Source organism: Nicotiana attenuata, chromosome 7, assembly GCF_001879085.1.
Source record: "Nicotiana attenuata strain UT chromosome 7, NIATTr2, whole genome shotgun sequence".
Taxonomy (NCBI): Eukaryota; Viridiplantae; Streptophyta; class Magnoliopsida; order Solanales; family Solanaceae; genus Nicotiana; species Nicotiana attenuata.
This window is the reverse complement of record NC_031995.1, coordinates 51,603,760-51,623,415: the sequence shown is the minus strand read 5'-3', so window position 1 is coordinate 51,623,415 and position 19,656 is coordinate 51,603,760. Positions and strand designations below refer to the sequence as shown.

General features: G+C 36.2%; 1 protein-coding gene across 1 annotated transcript; it reads left to right on the top strand.

Moving 5' to 3' along the window:
* Positions 3,952-19,424, top strand: LOC109229084 (potassium transporter 7-like). The gene is made up of 10 exons (XM_019394401.1): positions 3,952-4,614; positions 9,997-10,225; positions 10,324-10,572; positions 10,724-10,774; positions 12,447-12,707; positions 15,267-15,319; positions 15,477-15,591; positions 15,784-16,038; positions 17,325-17,847; positions 18,358-19,424. The coding sequence occupies exons 1-10, from the start codon at positions 4,324-4,326 to the stop codon at positions 18,893-18,895; spliced, it is 2,565 nt and encodes an 854-aa protein (XP_019249946.1). The 5' UTR covers positions 3,952-4,323; the 3' UTR covers positions 18,896-19,424.

Genomic DNA, 19,656 nt, shown 5'->3' with positions numbered 1-19,656 from the left:
CTTTTGCCTTGCAAAGCCTGCATAAAGCCAGCCCCAGCCTGGCTTTTGCCTTGTAAAGCCTGCCTAAAGCCAGCTTTAAGACAGGTGTAGCCAGGCTCTTTTACGTGATAATATTGATGATCGACCACATGATTTATACTTGGATAGAGTCAGTACACTGCCTATGGAGATCATATTGTAGCAACACTAATAATTGGAAGAGTATGCTGGCTTCAATTCTATGGTGGAGATGTTTGGAATTCATTCTAGCCTATGGACCGGATACCCTGGCGCCTGGTGAGAGCTTGATAGGTGCTGCTTGGTATTTGCCAATGGCAATTGGATTCACATACACTGACAGGAGAAGGAAGCATTCAGCGGACAATATTGTAATAGCTAGTTCATTAGACTTTAGCTTTTCTATCTTTAGTAGCTTCATGCAACTTCTATTTTGATTTGGACATCTTGTAAGCTTTGGACCCATTTTGGGATTTTATTTATATATTAGCCACTAGGCAGCCTGCCTAGTGGTATATTTGCTTAAAAAAAGATTAGTTTCTTATAGTTATATTTATGGTATAAAATTTCTTTTGGCTAGATTTGGGCCATTTGGGGTCGGAAAATCGAGGAAATGACATTCTTATTGACTGATTGAGCTTGATTTGAGGTAAGTGGCTTGCCTAACCTTGTATGGGGGAAGTCCTCTTAGAATTTGGTATTGTTGTGATACTTCTGTGATATGTGAGTGCCGTGTACCGTGAGATGACGAGTGCGTACACGGGCTAATTATTGAAAAATCCAGTTTTTACTGAGCAGTAACCTGTTACATCTTAATTTGAGTTATACCATCATGTGCAGTTATCCTGTTTAGCCTAATACCGCATGTCTACGTGTCTTAACTGCTTAGTTGAAATCTGTACAACATGCTTAGTTGATTTCCTACTTTTTCCTTGACTTGTATTTAGTCTTAAACTGTATGATTTCCTGTTGTAATTGTTGTTTTCATCGATTTCGAGCTGTGTGTTTACTTTTGGGACTACGAGGCAGTACCTCGGGAAATCCCCTGTTGCATATTTACTTTTGGGACTACGAGGCGGTAATTCGGGAGATCCCATGTCGCATATTTACTTTGGGACTACGAGGTGGTACTCCGGAAGATCCCGTTGCATATTTACTTTTGGGACTACAAGGCGGTACCTCGGGAGGTCCTCTGTTGAGCATATACTTTTGGGACTACGAGACAGTATCTCGGGAGCACCCCTGTTGTTTATCCCTATGTGCTGTGTTGTTATCTTTCTGTAATTTCTCCTTGTTAAATTTCCAGTCTCTTATTACATTGCTATATTTTCTGCCTTAGATTATTATATTCCAGTAGGGCCTTGACCTGACCTCGTCACTACTCGATCGAGGTTAGGATTGACACTTACTGGGTACCGTTGTGGCGTACTCATGCTACTCTTCTGCACATATTTTGTGTGCAGACCTAGGTACCTCCTACCAGCCCCGCTATTAGTCGAGAGTATTTGTTGCGGCTTTCGGAGTCTTCAAGGTACATCTGCCAGCGTCCGCAGACCTTGGAGTCCCCCTCTATCCTTTATGTTGTTTCTTCTTATTGTTCCTAAACATTGATGTATAGAGACAGTTAGAGTTTTTCCCTAGAGCTTGTGACTTGTGACTACCGGGTCTTTGGGGAGTTGTATGCTCAAAATTTTTGGGTTTTACTTGTATATGTCGAGTGGCAGTTTTTCATCTTTATATATATATATATACCTGTTATTGTTAAGGTTTAGTAGTTATTTATGTTGTTGTTCAGTTTTTCCGCAACCGTTAGGCTTACCTAGTAATAGAGACTAGGTGCCGTCACGACATACTACGGAGGGAGATTTTGGTTGTGATAGTATGGGAAGGATACTAAAATTAGTCTCCTTGGTTATAGAGTTGTAATGTAAAGCTTAGCTACAATTGGGTTCATTGTAGGGGGTAGGGTACCAGAGTTAGTCCCCTTGGTTATTGAAACCTAAAATTGTTATTTGAAGTTAGTGAAGTTTTGAAGGCAAATCCTATGAGGGTAAGTTGTATTTTTTTTACTCCCATGAGCAAGGAGTTTTCCATGTAAAAATTGATATGTTGTCTATATTTTCGCACTTCGCTTTCACTTTTGTGTCAAAATAGTCCAGTCAAAGAACCAGGTTCTTTAGCACGCGAAAATTAGATACGGCACAGTACACCCCCTCCCCTCTTGTGTGTAGGTGCATCTTAAAATAACAAAAATATTTTAATTAAAACTTACACGTATTTTTGTGTTTACACCCACTTGATGAGTGTATGGCATATATTATCACTAAATTATACTCCCTCTATTTTAATTTGTTAGGACCTTTTCGGAGTATGTAGATTAAATTGATTACTTTTCAGTATAAATCGAATGCAGATTTTTCAAGCTTTTCAAAATAAAATTTACATACTTAAAAATTAGGCTGAATACATTTGAAGACACTTAAAGTTGGCACCATTTTTCATTTAGACACCTAAACTTAAGGGTGTTTCAATTGAGCACTTATAGTACCCTAAACTTTTCCAATTAGATACTTCTTGCTGAGTTGGCACATAGAGTGAACTTCACCCAAAATAGGCGCGTGAAGAGCCCAAAAAACAGATTTTATCTTTATTTTTTCTTTTTGTTTCTTTCTTCTTCTTCTTCTTTTCTCTACACCATCACTTCCACCATTGTCTCTCCCACTTTCACCATTGTCATGCCTCTACCATTAATTTAGCTCGAAAGTTTGAACCAACAATCGTCTCAGTTGATTGAAACCGAAGTGAGACCGTATTCTTCATTTGAAGTCAAAACACCATTAATGGAGTCTTTAAGAAATCTTAAAGGTTTAAAATTGGTTACTTGATTTGATGAAAATTTGAGAAATTAATATTGGGGTTATCTTGAGTCTTTGTGGGGAATCTTTAGCTGAAGTTACAACAAATTTGGAGGAGTTTATCTTGAAATTTTGGATTAAAATCGCGGTTGGAACAAGAATACACATGAAGATAGATAAGAACACCAAGAACAATGATTTCAAGAACACCAATATGTCCTTTTTTGTCTTTTCTTTTGTTAATAATGTGTCATTTTCTGATTGGAGTGTAAATTAATTTTTTTTTCTTTTTGAGAATGTTATTTTATTTTGTTTACTAAATAGATTTTAAAATAGTTTTTTTTTTTAAACTCAAAATGATATATGTCCTTTTTTTATTTGTCATTCGCTAGGTCAGCAGCGAGTGCATTGCACACACTTTGTAAGTTTGGCTAATTGTCAATAAAGTGCCTAATTAGAACAAGTTTAGGGGTAATATAAGTGCTCAAATAGAAAAATGGTGCCAACTTAAGTGTCTCCATATGTATTCAGCCTAAAAATTATAAAATGTGTACTACAAGATATAATAGTAATATTCAAAATATTTAAAAATTATTTATAAAAGAGAACTTTGTTTGACTATTCAAATAGAAATATGTTCATTCTTTCTGAAAGACAGTAATTAATTAATATATATTTGCACCTTAATTTGTCATAATTAAATTTTCTCACTTACTAAATTAATATGGTTTGAGGTACACATCCGGCGTATGTTTTACCCCTATGCATTGGCAAATATAGTACCAAATTAATAGCCAGTTTGACTAAGCTTCTAAAATTGATTTTTTTTTAGAAGTGTTTTTTTTTATTTTAAAAAGTGCTTTTTAAAAAGTACTTTTGATGAGAAGTAATTGTGTTTGGCTAATTAATTGAAAAAATACTTTTGAGTAACAATTAATATTTAACCAAACTTTTACAAAATATTTTAAGTGTATTTTTTAAAAAAGTATTTTTGGGGATAAGCTCTTCAAAACTGATTTTGCTTCTACTAAAAAAAAAATTCCTTCCAAAAGTTGGACAGACACTTCAACATTTAAAAAAATTTTTTTTATTAAAAAAAGTGCTTTCGGGAGAGCTTGGCCAGAAAACGCAGCGTTCGGGTAAAAAAGGTAGTTGCTACCTCCACCCCTTTACCCCCAACCCCCAACAAACTGCTTGATCCGTTCAAAGTAGTTTATAATTAAACCCAAATCTCTGTTAAATCTCATCCAAATCCTTCACAAATTTATAGGGCTTCGATTTCAATCCACTCTCTCAGTTTTTACACATTTTGATATACATAAATGCATACCTATACGTATACCTATACCTATAAGAAGACGCATAGTAAGAATTATTCAGTTGATTGATTTTGAATCGTACGAGGAGGACCTGTGAAGAAGATTTGACTATAGTATCAAATCTACATGTAAATCTCTTGATCATTTTTAACATGGTGAATGTGGGATTGGAGAAGGATAGGGAGAATAATGGCGGATTAGCCTCTATGGATTCGATTGAATCGCGATGGGTGTTTCAGGATGAGTATGATTCGGATATTAATAGTGTTGACCATGATACTGTCAATGGAGATGATGGTTCGACGCCGCGCAATGTCTTGGATTTGGACTCTGAGGATGAGGACGATAATGCCGTGCGTAAGCTGATCCGTACTGGCCCTCGCATTGATTCCTTTGATGTTGAAGCTCTTGAAGTCCCTGGTGCTCAGAAGAACGACTTTGATGTGAGTTTCTCTAGTTATGAATTTGCTGAATTGTATGATCCAACCTTTATTTTCTTAATTATGCATAATTTAATTTGGTAAATTATTATATTTACATTCTAGAACCTCTTCACCTGTTTTCGGTTGAACTTGCTTGGCGAAACTTGTGCATTGATTTCACTTGGTTACGTAATCAACTTGTTATACAATATGTCTGCTCTTAGATGATATCTGCACTGTAAGGAAAAAACTGAAATGCAGAGGGTTGTGAAGCTTATTTGACCCCAAGAATGGTAACACTGATGGACAGAAAGGGAGAAAAAACAAAGAGGAGAGAGGGTAGTCAAGGTTAGAAGAAAGGAACAAGAAACTGAAGTATTTTTGAAGCAAAGGAGGGTACAAACGAAGTTGTTTGAACAGGTGCCAAATTAGTGCGAATTTAACTTTTCTGTAGGTAATGATAGAAGCAAAATACTCAATCAGGTTTTTACTTTTTTTTTTTTTTGACAAGTAAAAGTTACGTTAAACTCTATACAATATCTAATATAGGACATATGTTATCTCTTTTCCTCACTTCTATTTAGTACCATGTCCTCTGCCCAGTTTGTAAGCTAACATTTTCCTTAGCTTCTGAATTTCTGTGATCCTCCCAAAAGTAGTTATTGCATCACTTTTTGATGCTTGAGGTCATCCTTGAATGCTTATGCATCTCCAATTATTGCTTATTGCCTTATCTTTGATACTTGTAACTCTAACCATCTTAAAGAAAATGTGTTCATTTTCTTGATTTGTCTTCGCATGTGGTTGTTGTACCAAGAATGAAGAATGAATGCTCTTCTATAGTTTGGCTTAGCCAATATTTTTCTTTTCCTGATCAATAGTTAATAATTTAGTTTTGGCTAACACTTTACTAAAAGGGAATTGCACTTGATAAAACTTAAAATTGGAAGAGAACTATAGCCAAATAGACTTCATCCTTAAAAAAGTGACAGGGTCACATGTAAAGACTGCAAGGTTATAGGTGGAGAAACACTAACCACTCAAGATGAACTGGTAAGCAGATATGAAGCAAAGAGAGGAGCGAAAAAAGAGAAAACTATCAGGCAATTGAGATTCTATGGTGAACACTAAATGGCATAAAGCAAATAGCACATGAGGACAATTAATTGAAGGAGGATCCGAGATTTGGAAGCTAATACAGATATCCAGGAAATGACAAGTGCATTTACAAAGTTGTAAGTGAACTTCGTGTGTATATGACTTAGGACCTTGACCACAAGTGTTCTATTGTTGAAATGAGGAGGTGCAAAAAGTTGTTAAAGCAAAAAAGAGTGGTACAGAAATTTGCTATAACAGAAAATAGAGAAGCCTTTTAAGAGTGTACGAGCACAGTCCCATTATGTTCCTTTAAATTCTTAAGACCAGCTGGGCCATCTCTGGGAAGTTGTTTCAAGAGTTGCGCTGAAATGAAGCGACATGAGACTCCCAAAAAACAATGGCAAACTATCTCATTATGCATATTTTGGGTCCAATGGAAGGAGAGGAATAGTGGATGCTTTGAAGGAATTGGTTATCCTGTACATCAGTTGAAATATTTGTGTACCTCTTTTCTCGTATTGATCAAAGTATTAATGCATAAATACTCCTTCCTTTTCTATTTTATATGAAACTCTTTCGATCGCAGTGTGTTCCAAAATTGGTTATCCTGTACATCAATTGAAATATTTGTGTACCTCTTTTCTCGTATTGATCAAAGTATTAATGCATAAATACTCCTTCCTTTTCTATTTTATCTGAAACTCTTTGGATTGTAGTGTGTTCCAAAAAAGAATGACGCTTTTCTATACTTGAAAACTCTTTAAATTTGAATTTTAGTTATCCTTAATGACATACTCTTATAGCTATAGAAATGTAATGATATGTTTAGGACCTAAAAGTTCAAAGCGTACTTTGTCAGCAGTCTCTCTTTCTTAGCCTTTGTGCCGAGTCAAGCACTACCTATTAAAATGAAACAAAGGGAGTATCATAGGTGAAATGATAGATTTAACTTTATGAGTTGCTGGTAGAATAGTATCATGAACAATTTGTATATACTGTGATCACACACCTTTTTGGTGCGATCGTCATCAGTGAAATACCCTTACCTTTTCTCAGTAAAGTGTATAAACAGTATAGTGCTAAGGTAAAAAGTTACTTAGTAGAGCTCGAGGTAAAGACTCTGATGACTTGTACTATAATTTATGGACGCCAGGATGGACAAAGAAATGCATAAGCAAGCACAACTAAGAGAGAAAGGAGCAAAGACTTTTCTTTATAAGTGAAGAGAGAACTTGAACCAAATTAAGTGTATTAAAAATGATTATCAACCAGTTTTGACCAGGATATTGAGATCAAAGAGAGATGGCATGCTATTTCAATATCTTCGTACATTTGTGACAAATGGCCTTAACTACACTTGTACAATCAAATCTACTAAAGTAGAGGATGTTATAAGAAGTAGGAGGGCTAGAAAAGCCTGTGGTTCAATTGGTATCCATGTTGAAGTTTGGGTAGTATGACTAACCAAGCTATTCAATGTTGTATTTTGGGAACGGAAAATACCAAATGAGTGGAGAAACAATATTTTGTTTTGGAGAAGTGGTAAGTTCACATGTAAGAGTTGCATCTTATACTAGAATGAGCTCTAACCACCTAACATAGTCTGGTTGTCTTGGGCATGAAGTGAGAGAGAAGCTAAAAAGGAGAAGAGTTATTTACAGTCAAGGATACGATGGTGGACACTAGAAAGGCACCTAACAACGTTTAAGGATAAATAATTGCTAGAGGAACATGAGAGTTAGAAGCTATCCAAGGGAAGGAAATGACAAGTTGTATTAAAAAATAGTAATTGCAGTTTTCCTCTTTATCACTGCGGTTTCTAGGGTGGTTGCAGACACCTCGAGTAGTCCACCGGGTGCTTGCTATCTCTTGCCATTACATGTACCAAGTAATGCTGCACATCGGTGCTCAAACAGATGCAGTGATATCTAAAGTTGTTGATTCATTACTTAATGCGACAAGAAGCGAAGTGTTGTCACTTTATGGACGAGGCCATGCACTTTACAAAAGTGTGCAATTCAAACAATGATGCGCAAATTGATCAGTTCTTTAAATCTCAACTTTGAGGAGTGAAATTAATATTGAAAATATTGAACTTTGGATTATAAAATTTATTATTTTAATTATTCCTTTTTAATGACTATTTTTTTTTCATTATTATGGTACTAAATTCAATATTTATTTTTTTTTTAATATAATTTTTCATAATTTCGCGCTTCACTTCAAATGTTGGTTAGCTTCAAGTCCCAGAAACTTGTCATTTTTTTGTGATCTTCACTTCTTATAGCCTGTTTGGCCAAGCTTCTTTTTGGCCAAAAGTGCTTTTGAGGGTGTTTGGCTAAGCTTATAAGCTGGTCAAAACCGGCTTATAAGCACTTTTTAGCTTATCTACGCGTTTGGTAAATTAAAAGTGCTTATAAGCCAAAAATAAGCTATAAGCCATAAGTTGGTCACCCCCAACATATGATTTTTCAACATATCAGCACTTTTAGTTTGACCAAATTTTTTACTATTATATCCCTAAAAAACTTCTATCTTTAAAACAAAATTCCTAACCCATCAATTGTTCCGTCACCTTCTTACCATTAACAAAAATCGGATTTTTCTTAGCATTATCTGGAGTGAGCAAGTTTGCATACTCTCATATAATGAATGTTTGTTTCCTATTAGAAATAAAGAATGTTTGAACACTTCTATTTTCTATATGAATATTTTGTGCACTATTTAAGTATATTTTTACCAACAAACTTTAGTCAAGTTATAATTATTGCATGTTAAGTTTATTATCAAATAATTTATAATTATATAAAATAATCTTATCTAATAAAATTTAAACTAAAAAATAAATGAGACATAAAATAATATATGAAACAATGAATTTAAATCTTGCAATAATCAGTTTCTAATTAGGGTAAATAGCTTTAAGGACATTTGAGTCATTTTAACAAAAAAAGAGAGCTTATCAGCATTTTTTACCAAGCACTTCAACTGCTTATTATAAGTGTCAGCACTCTTACCAAACACGTAACTGTTTATTTATTAAATCAGCTTCAGCACTTAAAAGTGCTTTTCAACACTTAATGCTCATTAAAACAACATACCCAATATTAAGTTCTTTAGGGTAAATGAGCATTAATGAGCACTTAATGCTCATTAACTTCTTTGAATCAGCTAAGCCAAATAGGTTTTTTTGGGTGTAAAGTGTTTTTTTCCAAAGTTAAAGATGTTTGGCCAAGCTTTTAGAAGGAACAAAAAGTGCTTTTGACTAGAAGGAGAAGCATTTTTTGAGAAGCAAAAAAAGCAGTTTCTTCCCAAAAGCACTTTTTTGTAAAGGACTTTTGAGAAAAATGTACTTAGAAGCACTTTTTAAAAGCTTGGCCAAGCACTAATTGTTGCTTAAAAGTGCTTTTCAAATTAATTTGCCAAACACAATCTGCTTCTCACTAAAAGTACTTTTCTAAAAAGCACTTTTCAAAATAAGATGATTTTAGAAGCTTGGCCGAGCAGGCTATAAACATTGGGATGGGAAAGTATTCACTTGGTGTTGCCAATGCTAGGATTAGATCCACCCTTTTGGAGGCAATATCAATTGACGTTTGGGCATACACAAGGCCTAGGACCTGGATGCAATTGCTTGGTGGTGGAATGAAGAGGTGTAAAGAACTATTAAAATTAAAAGATTCTTTTATGGGAAGTTACCAATAACAGAAGAGGGAGAAACCTTTGAAGAGTATAAGAGGGCAAAGAGAGAAGCTAAGAATCTTCAAGTCTTTCCAATCTTCTTAACAAAAATCTGCAGTGGAGAGGTGATTAGGCAAGATATGGCGTTGCTCTAACTTACTGAGGACATGACCAGGGATATGAAGGCGTGGAGGTTGAAAATTAAGGTAGAGGGTTAGGATAGGTAGCCGATCGTTGTCCTTGTCGGTAACAGTAGCTTTAGTACGTGATTTAGTGTTATTTGTGTATTCTCGTATCCCTTGACTTCTGTGATTACTTGTTGTTGCTTTCATGTCAGCTTTCAGATTACCGTACCTATTATATTTAGTTTTGTATTTTTGCTTCGGTTTTCTAATTGGTATGCTTGTCGTTGTTGCCCTTCCTTTTCCCTATTCTAAGCCGAGGGTCTTTCGGAAGCAGCCTCTCTGCCTTCTTGAAGGTAGGGGTAAGGTCTGCGTACACACTACCCTCCCCCGACCCCACTAGTGGGATTACACTGGGTTTGTTATTGTTGTTGTTATTTTAGTAGGCATTCTTTTTAGAAGACAGAGTGAATTACTTACTAATTTTCAAGTGTATTTGCAGGATGTCTCAGCAGGTAGGAAAATCCTATTGGCCTTTCAGACTCTTGGAGTTGTGTTTGGTGATGTGGGGACGAGTCCCTTATATACCTTCAGTGTGATGTTCAGCAAGGCCCCTGTCAATGGCAACGAAGATGTTCTTGGTGCATTATCCTTGGTTTTGTATACCTTAATCCTCATTCCTTTGGTTAAATATGTTCTTATTGTTCTCTGGGCCAATGATGATGGTGAAGGTGAGCTGACGTTTGAAATTTGGCGAGCTGTTTTACATCATTATGCTCTATACTTTGTATCTTCTGATTCATTCAATGAGTTTGGTTAATAACTGCAGGTGGTACATTTGCTTTGTACTCATTGCTTTGTAGGCATGCAAAGGTTAATCTTCTTCCAAACCAACTTCCATCAGATGCTCGAATATCAGGCTTCAGACTGAAGGTGCCATCTCCAGAACTTGAGAGGTCTTTGAGAATAAAAGAAAGACTTGAAGCATCATTGACATTGAAAAAGCTTCTTCTGATGTTAGTTCTTGCTGGTACTGCTATGGTGATAGCTGATGGAGTCGTTACACCTGCTATGTCAGGTATCTGTAGCCTTTCTTTACCTGTTAAATCTGTTGGTTGAGAGAAACAAGTCAGTACTGCCTTTTGGTCCTCTAAGGTCCTTTTTTTTTTGAATGAATAAGCTATTCTTTTCTATTTAAAGTTTAAGTTCTTTCAACTATGCTGATGCAGTAATGTCTGCTGTTGGTGGTTTAAGAGTTGGAGTTTCTGGGATTAAGCAAGGTAATGTAATCTTAGTTCTTCCTTTTCATCTCCTTCCTTTTCTTTTTCTTCTCCTTTCGTTTCCTTGTTCTCCTTCTTTTTCTTCTTCCCCTTCTTTCTTTCTCTTCTTCACCTTCTCTTGAGCCGAGGGTCTACCGGAAATAGCCTTTCTACCTTACCAGGTAGGGGTAGGGATAAGGTCTGCGTACACACTACCCTCAACCCTCCCTAGACTCCACTTCAGGGGCGGATCTACGTAGTTGACTTGGGGTGCCACGCCACCCGGTCGCTCGGGTAAAATTGCATGTATGTATTTGTATTTTACATAAAAAGAGTTATATGCTAAAGCTTGGCACCCAACGTCACAACTTAACTGTAGGTGCCATGGTTAAACTTGTAACTCCCCAGCCCTAGGATGCAAGATCGATTCCCAACAAATTCCAAAGCTTTTCCTTTATCCGTGTCCTTTCATGTTCCTTTTCTTTGTTTTCTTTTTGCTCTTTTCTTAACTTCTTTTTATTTCTTTATCTTTCTATTTTCTCTCGTAGTCTCGTTGTACAATTCCATTCTATAGTATATTAAATTATACTTTTCTTTCCTTTTTTCAAAAATCTCATAATTTTGTTTGGATGTGATTTTAATTATTTTCTCTTTTCACCCATCTAATGTTATTCCTTGGTTTCCAATTTTTTTTTTTTTTGCAATGATGGGATCAATAGACATAATATTAGTCTAGCTATATGGAGATTAAATGGGTGTATTTGCTATTTTTTTTTATGTTTTTAATCACATAATTCAATAGAATTTAAATTGAGAGAATTATATCAAATTGGAAAAAATTTATTTAATTTGGTGATCACAAAATATCTTATAAATCGAAATAAATTTAAAATGGATCAAATCAACTAAGTGGAATTAATTCAAAACGGATCGAACCAGCTAAATGTACACCCTAATTCAATTTCCTTCATTAATGGTAAGTTTGCATTAAAAATTATGGCACCCGCAGTTATAAAATCCTGGATCCGCCTCTGCCCCACTTGTGGGATTAGACTGGGTCTGTTGTTGTTGTTGTAATGTAATCTTACTTATTGGCTGGGGAACCTTTACAGAATTGTTCACTTCTTGGAGTATGTCTTCTGCAAGTATGTTGATCACTTAATTCTCTTCAACATGCCTTTCTGTAAACTGAAAACAGTTTTCTGGTACATAGTTTGCTCTTAATTTCTGTTATACCATTCCTTTGGGACATCCATTACAATTGGAATGACACAAGGATGATTAGTGTGATATGTTCACGGATGACATGCACAAACTGAGGAAATGGTCCATGTTTTTCTTAAATGCAGTTTGCTTATGTGCATATGAGGTATAAACCTCATTGACATTGCCTAGCTCAGTAATGAAAGGAATTTCTGGTTATATTACATTCTGTATCGTTTTGGTCATTGAGAATTCGTACCATTTAATAGTTGTGCTGCTCAAAATTGCTACGGAAGCTCAGTCGTGTGAGCTGATAGTTTTAGCCTGACAAGACTGATTTGTTGATGCACCTTGTATGAGGTGTTAGGTTTAACCTATGAGAATCAGATGATAGGATGGATATGATTTGCTCTTTCTACCATATGTGATATCATTATGCACTTGAAGTCCTTTTAGTTGTAAGATTCTTATACTCTAATGTCTTTTGCAGATCAAGTTGTGATGATCTCAGTGGCATTTCTTGTAATTCTGTTCAGTGTACAGAAATATGGGACAAGTAAAGTGGGGCTTTTCGTGGGTCCTGCTTTGTTTATATGGTTCTGTTCCCTGGGTGGAATTGGCATCTACAACCTCATTAATTATGATTCCAGGGTTTGGAGGGCATTTAATCCAGTTCATATATACTATTACTTTAAACGCAATCCTACGAAGGCCTGGTACTCGCTTGGGGGCTGTCTTCTTTGTGCAACAGGTTAACTGTTGACCATGGATGTTTTTGATAGTTGACACTGAGCTTTTAATTGGAATCACACACAAAATTGCACTGTTATATGTTTCCTTTTTTCTTTTGTTTGTTCTTGGTTACTTGAGTGCACTGGGCTGCCCTTTTTGGTTACTTGAGTGAAAAGAGGTGCTTTTTTTTCCTTTAGTAAGAAGATTTTGAAACACGGTGAACCTGACTTTTATGTTTGGACTTCTCTATTTATGTGCATGTACTGTTACAACGTCAGATGTTTTTTCAACCTCACTTCACTAACTTCTTTCTACAAATTTATTCTCTTCTGCCGAAAAAATATTAAGTTATAGAACTGAATCATACCTGTTGTGGCATCATCGGATAATCATTGAGTTGCTATTTATCCCTTGCAAATAGGGCTGTGGGATGAACTTGTTTCAGCTTTAAAAAGAGAACAAAAGACTTGAACTTACCCTGGATACCGCCTAAGTTGCTTCCTCTAAGAAAGATGGTTCTCTTATACCAGTTGTAACGGCCCAGGTCCAACTGTCACAGTTTTGTCCCCTTGGGCTTTGATAGAAAAGGCGCCTCAACAGTTGAATCTTGAACTCGCCTTTTTATGGCCCCTAATTTTTTCCTCCCATTGCGATGTGGGATTTATCCAAGACAAGCTTCATTGCGAACCCCCTTTTGAGTTCTACTACCAACGGTCCGTGGGCTGTACATCTGTTGCACATTTTAATAAAAAGGAAGTAATTGTGGTCTTTGAGTTGCCAATTATAAGGCAATATGCGAATTGATTTTTGTCAAAGAATTGTAGAGGAAAATTATGTTATGTACCATAAATTAAAACTATCTTGAAAATATGCCTTTGAAGCATGAATGTATGGAAAACATCATTTGAACTAAATAGTCCCTTTGGATCTTCACTTTTCCAGCTTTTCTGAATTCTGATCTTGAGCAATCAGGGCTTTTCACATGTACTTATTTTCTTTGTTCTTGTCCTAATCCAAGTTTCAAGTGCGCCTTTTATTTGTCCTCTATCTTTTGGAAGGTTGTCCTCTATCTTTTGGAAGGTTAAATTCCAATAGAAGTCTTGAGTAGTTTTGATTCATTATATGCAATAGAAGGGGATTAAGCTTGTCTCTGTATCAGTGTGTTGTCATGGGGTACACCACAATTGAATGCTACTCTGCATCTGTTCTTGCATTATCTGTTAGCTTGTTTCAGCTTTAAAAAGAGAACAAAAGACTTGAACTTGCCCTGGATACCGCTTAAGTTGCTTCCTCTAAGAAAGATGGTTCTCTTATACCAGTTGTAACGGCCCAGGTCCAACTGTCACAGTTTTGTCCCCTTGGGCTTTGATAGAAAAGGCGCCTCAACAGTTGAATGTTGAACTAGCCCTTTTATGGCCCCTAATTTTTTCCTCCCATTGCGATGTGGGATTTATCCAAGACAAGCTTCATTGCGAACCCCCTTTTGAGTTCTACCACCAACAATCCGTGGGCTGTACATCTGTTGCACATTTTAATAAAAAGGAAGTAATTGCGGTCTTTGAGTTGCCAATCATAAGGCAATATGCGAATTGATTTTTGTCAAAGAATTGTAGAGGAAAATTATGTTATGTACCATAAATTAAAACTATTCTTGAAAATATGCCTTTGAAGCATGAATGTATGGAAAACATCATTTGAACTAAATAGTCCCTTTGGATCTTCACTTTTCCAGCTTTTCTGAATTCTGATCTTGAGCAATCAGGGCTTTTCACATGTACTTATTTTCTTTGTTCTTGTCCTAACCCAAGTTTCAAGTGCGCCTTTTATTTGTCCTCTATCTTTTGGAAGGTTAAATTCTAATAAAAGTCTTGAGTAGTTTTGATTCATTATATGCAATAGAAGGGGATTAAGCTTGTCTCTGTATCAGTGTGTTGTCATGGGGTACACTACAATTGAATGCTACTTTGCATCTGGTCTTGCATTATCTGTTAGTGATTGTGTCCTGGTAAACTTGTTTATGTTTTAGGATATTTATGTTTCAAGAACTTAATTTGGGGTTTGGTCTAACAAAGTTAGGTGCAGCTCTTCCATTTTCTTGGTTAAAACATAAACTTGAATTTTTTAGGACAAGTACTCAGATGAAATATATGTACAATAGATTTGACTCTTCGCCTCTCTTTTGAGAGATAAATATCAATGGCTTAAACATTTCCATTTGGTATAGATATCAGCCCATGGTAATTTCTTGATGTTTTTTCCCACTTGAATGAAGACATCTTATCCTCACCTTCTATGTCACCTTTTTTTTTCTTCTTTTTTTAATCGGATGTCTCCGAGGGGTCACCTGTTTTTCTTCACTGTTGACGTTTTCTTGGCCTTCTAAAGAAATATACTTCAGTGTGTGACTGTGTGTCTGTAAGCAATTTTCTCTATTTTCTTATTCTTTTTTCTCCATTAATTCATTTAAGAAACTTATAACTCCTCAATCTTCTTCCTCTTTTTTGGTAAAGTTTGTTGTTTTATATTTTTTGTCTCTATTTTCCGGGATGTAGAGCTGATCATCATTTCTAAAACCCAGGTTCCGAGGCAATGTTTGCTGATCTTTGCTATTTTTCTGTGAGATCAGTCCAGGTATGCAGCAGCAGATCTGGTCATAGGATTTGTGGCTAGGGGGAGTGGGGTGGGGGGAGGTGTATAGATATAATTATACCTACCCCTTTTGTATTTTTGATAAAAAAAATTTCTGATTTCATGGACGATTGTTGAGTATCAACCTTCTTGTTTACAGCTTACCTTTGTGTTCCTTGTGCTGCCATGCCTTCTCTTGGGTTACCTTGGTCAAGCAGCTTATCTTATGGAGAACCATGCTGACACAACACAGGCTTTCTTCTCTTCTGTGCCAAGTAAATTTCTGCATCTGTTCTTTCCCTGATAATCCTTGTTTACTTAGTATGAAAAATAAGGATGACACATTTCAATATACTTTCTACTTGAAACTAATCAATAATCTTCTATGATTTTGATGATAAAGGTTTATGAATCCAAAAGGAGCAAAAAACCAAGTCTTTTAGTTAAAATTTCCAATCATGTTGCAGGTGGAGCTTTCTGGCCCGTCTTCTTGATTGCTAATGTAGCTGCATTGATTGCCAGTAGGGCAATGACTACAGCAACTTTCTCTTGCATTAAACAATCCACAGCCCTAGGCTGCTTCCCTCGCCTTAAAATTATTCACACGTCTCGAAAGTTCATGGGTCAGATATATATCCCAGTGATGAACTGGTTTCTTCTCGCATTGTCCTTGGTGATGGTCTGTTCTATCTCAAGCATATATGAGATTGGAAATGCTTATGGTAATGCCTGGTTCCTTGTTCTTTTAGAATTTATTTATTTCTTTGCTACTTCATTTGGTTCTTTTCTTTTGTTTATTCCTATTACTGCTGGATGTATGCTCTCTGGTGCATATGGCGAATAGTGAACGTCTTGATATTTATTTTTCAGCAAGTGTTCAAGGTCGTCCGATACAAAATTTAAATTCCCTGTTCATCTAAGATCTTGTTTGACCTTTGATTTGACCAAACTAACGTGAGATATGTCAAATCTCTTGGAAAACTTAGATCCCTTACTTTCTGTTCTTCTCAGAGTAGGATTTTGCTCATATCATTTGGATTGACTCAGATCCTTTCATGTAGGAGAGGTTTTTGACGGGTTTTCAATTTGCATTGATCCAGGGGCCGTCTGCATGCACTTGGGCTTGCTTATTTATAATCTTTTTTGACTTTTGATTAAAACTTAGAAATTATATTGATTGATCTGGTGTTTGAAAGTATAAACCCTCCAAATTGCAGCATGTTTTCTAATTATTCATGAATGCTACAGTTTGATCCCTTTAATGGTTTCTATTTTTATTTTTATTTTTTTCAGTTATTGATCTTTATCATCACCAAGTTTCAATTAGTTAGGATATCAGTGTTACGTAACTAGAAGCTGCCACATAGATAAATCATTGGGGATCATTCCAAGTAACTAATTGAAAGATTAAAGCTACTGCATCTTTTCAAGAAATAGAATTTTGTAGAGTGCATTTACCAGGACAGAAAAACAGTTGAATAAGTGAAAATTAGAAAAAGAAACACAACTTAACATCCAATTTCTTGTCCTTCATTACTTTTTGTAGTTTGTCTTGAAATGATAAAAGTATGCATTTGATCTTGATCAGTTTATGATCCATGTTCAGTCAAATGTTGTTACGTAAAATGGGATGAATTAGTATTCAATCTTGTAGGTCGTGACTCTATATTTTCCATTTTTTGACAGGCATCTAAATATATCAGAGTGTATTGTACCAATCAGTTCCACAGGATGTAGTACATGTAATGACAACTGATTTGTTCGTGATGAAACTGAATATACTTAAGATATTAGGGTTTTTGCCTGTTAGGCAAGATAGCAGAAGAGTATTCATATGTTGCTTGGATAGTTAATGACAATTGCTTGGATTTCAATTTAGAGGTCCTGATCAGTTTGACTAGGAAAACAGTGGGGTGCTTCCAATTTTAATTAACTGATTTCTAGGCTGCATTATTAAATGAAGGCTTATACTGGCTTGTTCATGTCTGATGCATATCCTGTCTGACAGGAATAGCGGAGCTTGGTGTGATGATGATGACAACAATACTAGTCACTATTGTTATGCTTCTGATATGGCAGATCAACATCATTGTTGTGCTTAGTTTTGTCGTTATCTTCTTGGGGTTGGAATTAATGTTTTTCTCATCAGTTTTATGGAGTGTGGGAGATGGAAGCTGGATTATTCTGGTTTTTGCAGTAGTCTTGTTTTTTGTTATGTACATATGGAATTATGGAAGCAAGCTGAAGTATGAAACTGAAGTCAAGCAAAAGATGTCTATGGACGTGCTACGTGAACTTGGCCCCAACCTTGGAACAATCAGAGCTCCTGGAATTGGCTTGCTTTATAATGAACTGGCAAAGGGCATACCGGCTATATTTGGACATTTCCTCACCACTCTTCCTGCTGTTCATTCAATGATAATTTTTGTTTGTATAAAATACATTCCTGTTCCAGTAGTACCTCAGAATGAAAGGTTCCTGTTTCGGCGAGTCTGCCCGAGAAGCTACCACATATTTCGTTGTGTTGCCAGGTGATCATGCTAGCTTCTTTCATTCTCTGTTGGTACATTCTCTAGACAATCTGGTGTGATTTCTGTGGCCAAGGAGAACCTACTATAAATTTTACACTTGCATAGCTTTTGACTGACCTAATAAAGACTGCTGCATGACAGTTGAACTTATAAAAAAATGACTGCTGAATGACAGTTGAACTTATAAAAAAATGACTGCTGAATGACAGTTGATATCTTAAATAGTTGTAGCATTTGGGACAGTAATTTCTGTGATAAACCGGGACCTGTTATATCTTCAAGTGAACACCTACATTGTGATACCTAATTCTCGTTTGCAAACAAAATTTGCTAAATTGCCCAACTCTATGGGTACTTCTTCTGTCATGATTCTCTTGGACCCATGCTTTGGATACAGGTGAATTTCGACAGTTTTTCTTGGATAGATGCTTTTTCTTTTCTGCATTTGTTGTGTCTTTTTATGTGGAACCTGGCTACTAATATTTCAGCCCCAACTCTTTGAACTGACAGATATGGTTACAAGGATGTTCGCAAAGAAAACCACCAGATGTTCGAGCAGCTACTGATTGAAAGTCTCGAGAAGTTCATTCGCCGAGATGCTCAGGAGCGGTCACTTGAAAGTGATGGCAATGGTGAATCAGATTCTGAAGAAGAGCATGCCTTTTCAAGAGTCCTTGTTGCTCCCAATGGGAGTGTTTACTCACTTGGTGTTCCTCTCTTAGCTGATTTTAGGGACACTGGAAAGGCAGTTATGGAGGAAAGCACTTCAGAAGAGATGAAGCCTGGCCCTTCCTCTGAGTCGCTCTTGTCCGATGCTGATCAGTCCTTTGAGAAGGAGCTCTCATTCTTACGCAAGGCCAAAGAATCCGGTGTGGTTTACCTCCTCGGTCATGGAAATATTAGGGCAAGGAAAAGTTCCTGGTTCATCAAGAAGCTTTTCATAAATTACTTCTATGCTTTCCTTAGAAAGAATTGCAGGAGGGAAATTGCCAGTCTGAGTGTACCGCACTCGCATTTAATGCAGGTTGGCATGACATACATGGTGTGAGAATTAGCTTTCTGGAAAAAGCCCATACTGATATATTTTGGCGAAAAAGGCAGTTTTAGTCAAATTGCTGTTATGTCCCCCATATCAACTTGATGAGTGCAGACAAGTGTCCATATGTCTTCCTTGCGCATACCACAGCTGAATTTGAAGTCCCTCGTCTTATAGCTTGGAAGTCTTTGCACTGATCCAGTTATAGTAACGAATATCTCTCCATAGTCGTTTGGGTTTCATTCTAACACTGTCTCGACCCCTTGCCTTATTCAGTGCTTCTCATCAATTGAAGCTAGAAGAGCCAGAGAATAAGGGAAGAATGGACAGGCAGCGATCGCCAAAATAGATACAAACTCATAATATTGTAATTCTTTTCAGTTACCCCTTCCCTTTATAGTAACTATCTCCATAGTCGTTTGGGTTTCATTCTGACATTGTCATTCTTATAATTTTCATGTCGAAACACCTTTTAAATGTTGATGAAGTTTCCACTACATTGACAAGTTAATTCATCTTGTGGAATTGTTGCCTTGCTCTATATTGTTCTCTTTTGTTTTGTTTCTTTTTCTTTTTGTTCTGTTCTTTTATCTGTATGGATGGAATGTTAGCGTTTTTGATCGTGCGACTAGTGTGTCTATATTGTCCTGGATGGACATGTGGGACTGGAAGTTAGATTTGAACAATCAGCCACAAATGGTTGAAATATTTGTTCCACAAAATCTAGAGAGATGTACACAACTATTAGAAAATGATTGAATATTAACTCATTA

Coding starts and splice junctions, on each gene's coding strand:
- LOC109229084 (XM_019394401.1), top strand. CDS start 4,324: ATGGTGAATGTGGGATTGGAGAAGGATAGGGAGAATAATGGCGGATTA. Junction 10,226..10,323: donor GGCCAATGATGATGGTGAAG/GTGAGCTGACGT, acceptor TAATAACTGCAG/GTGGTACATTTGCTTTGTAC. Junction 15,592..15,783: donor TTTCTTCTCTTCTGTGCCAA/GTAAATTTCTGC, acceptor ATCATGTTGCAG/GTGGAGCTTTCTGGCCCGTC.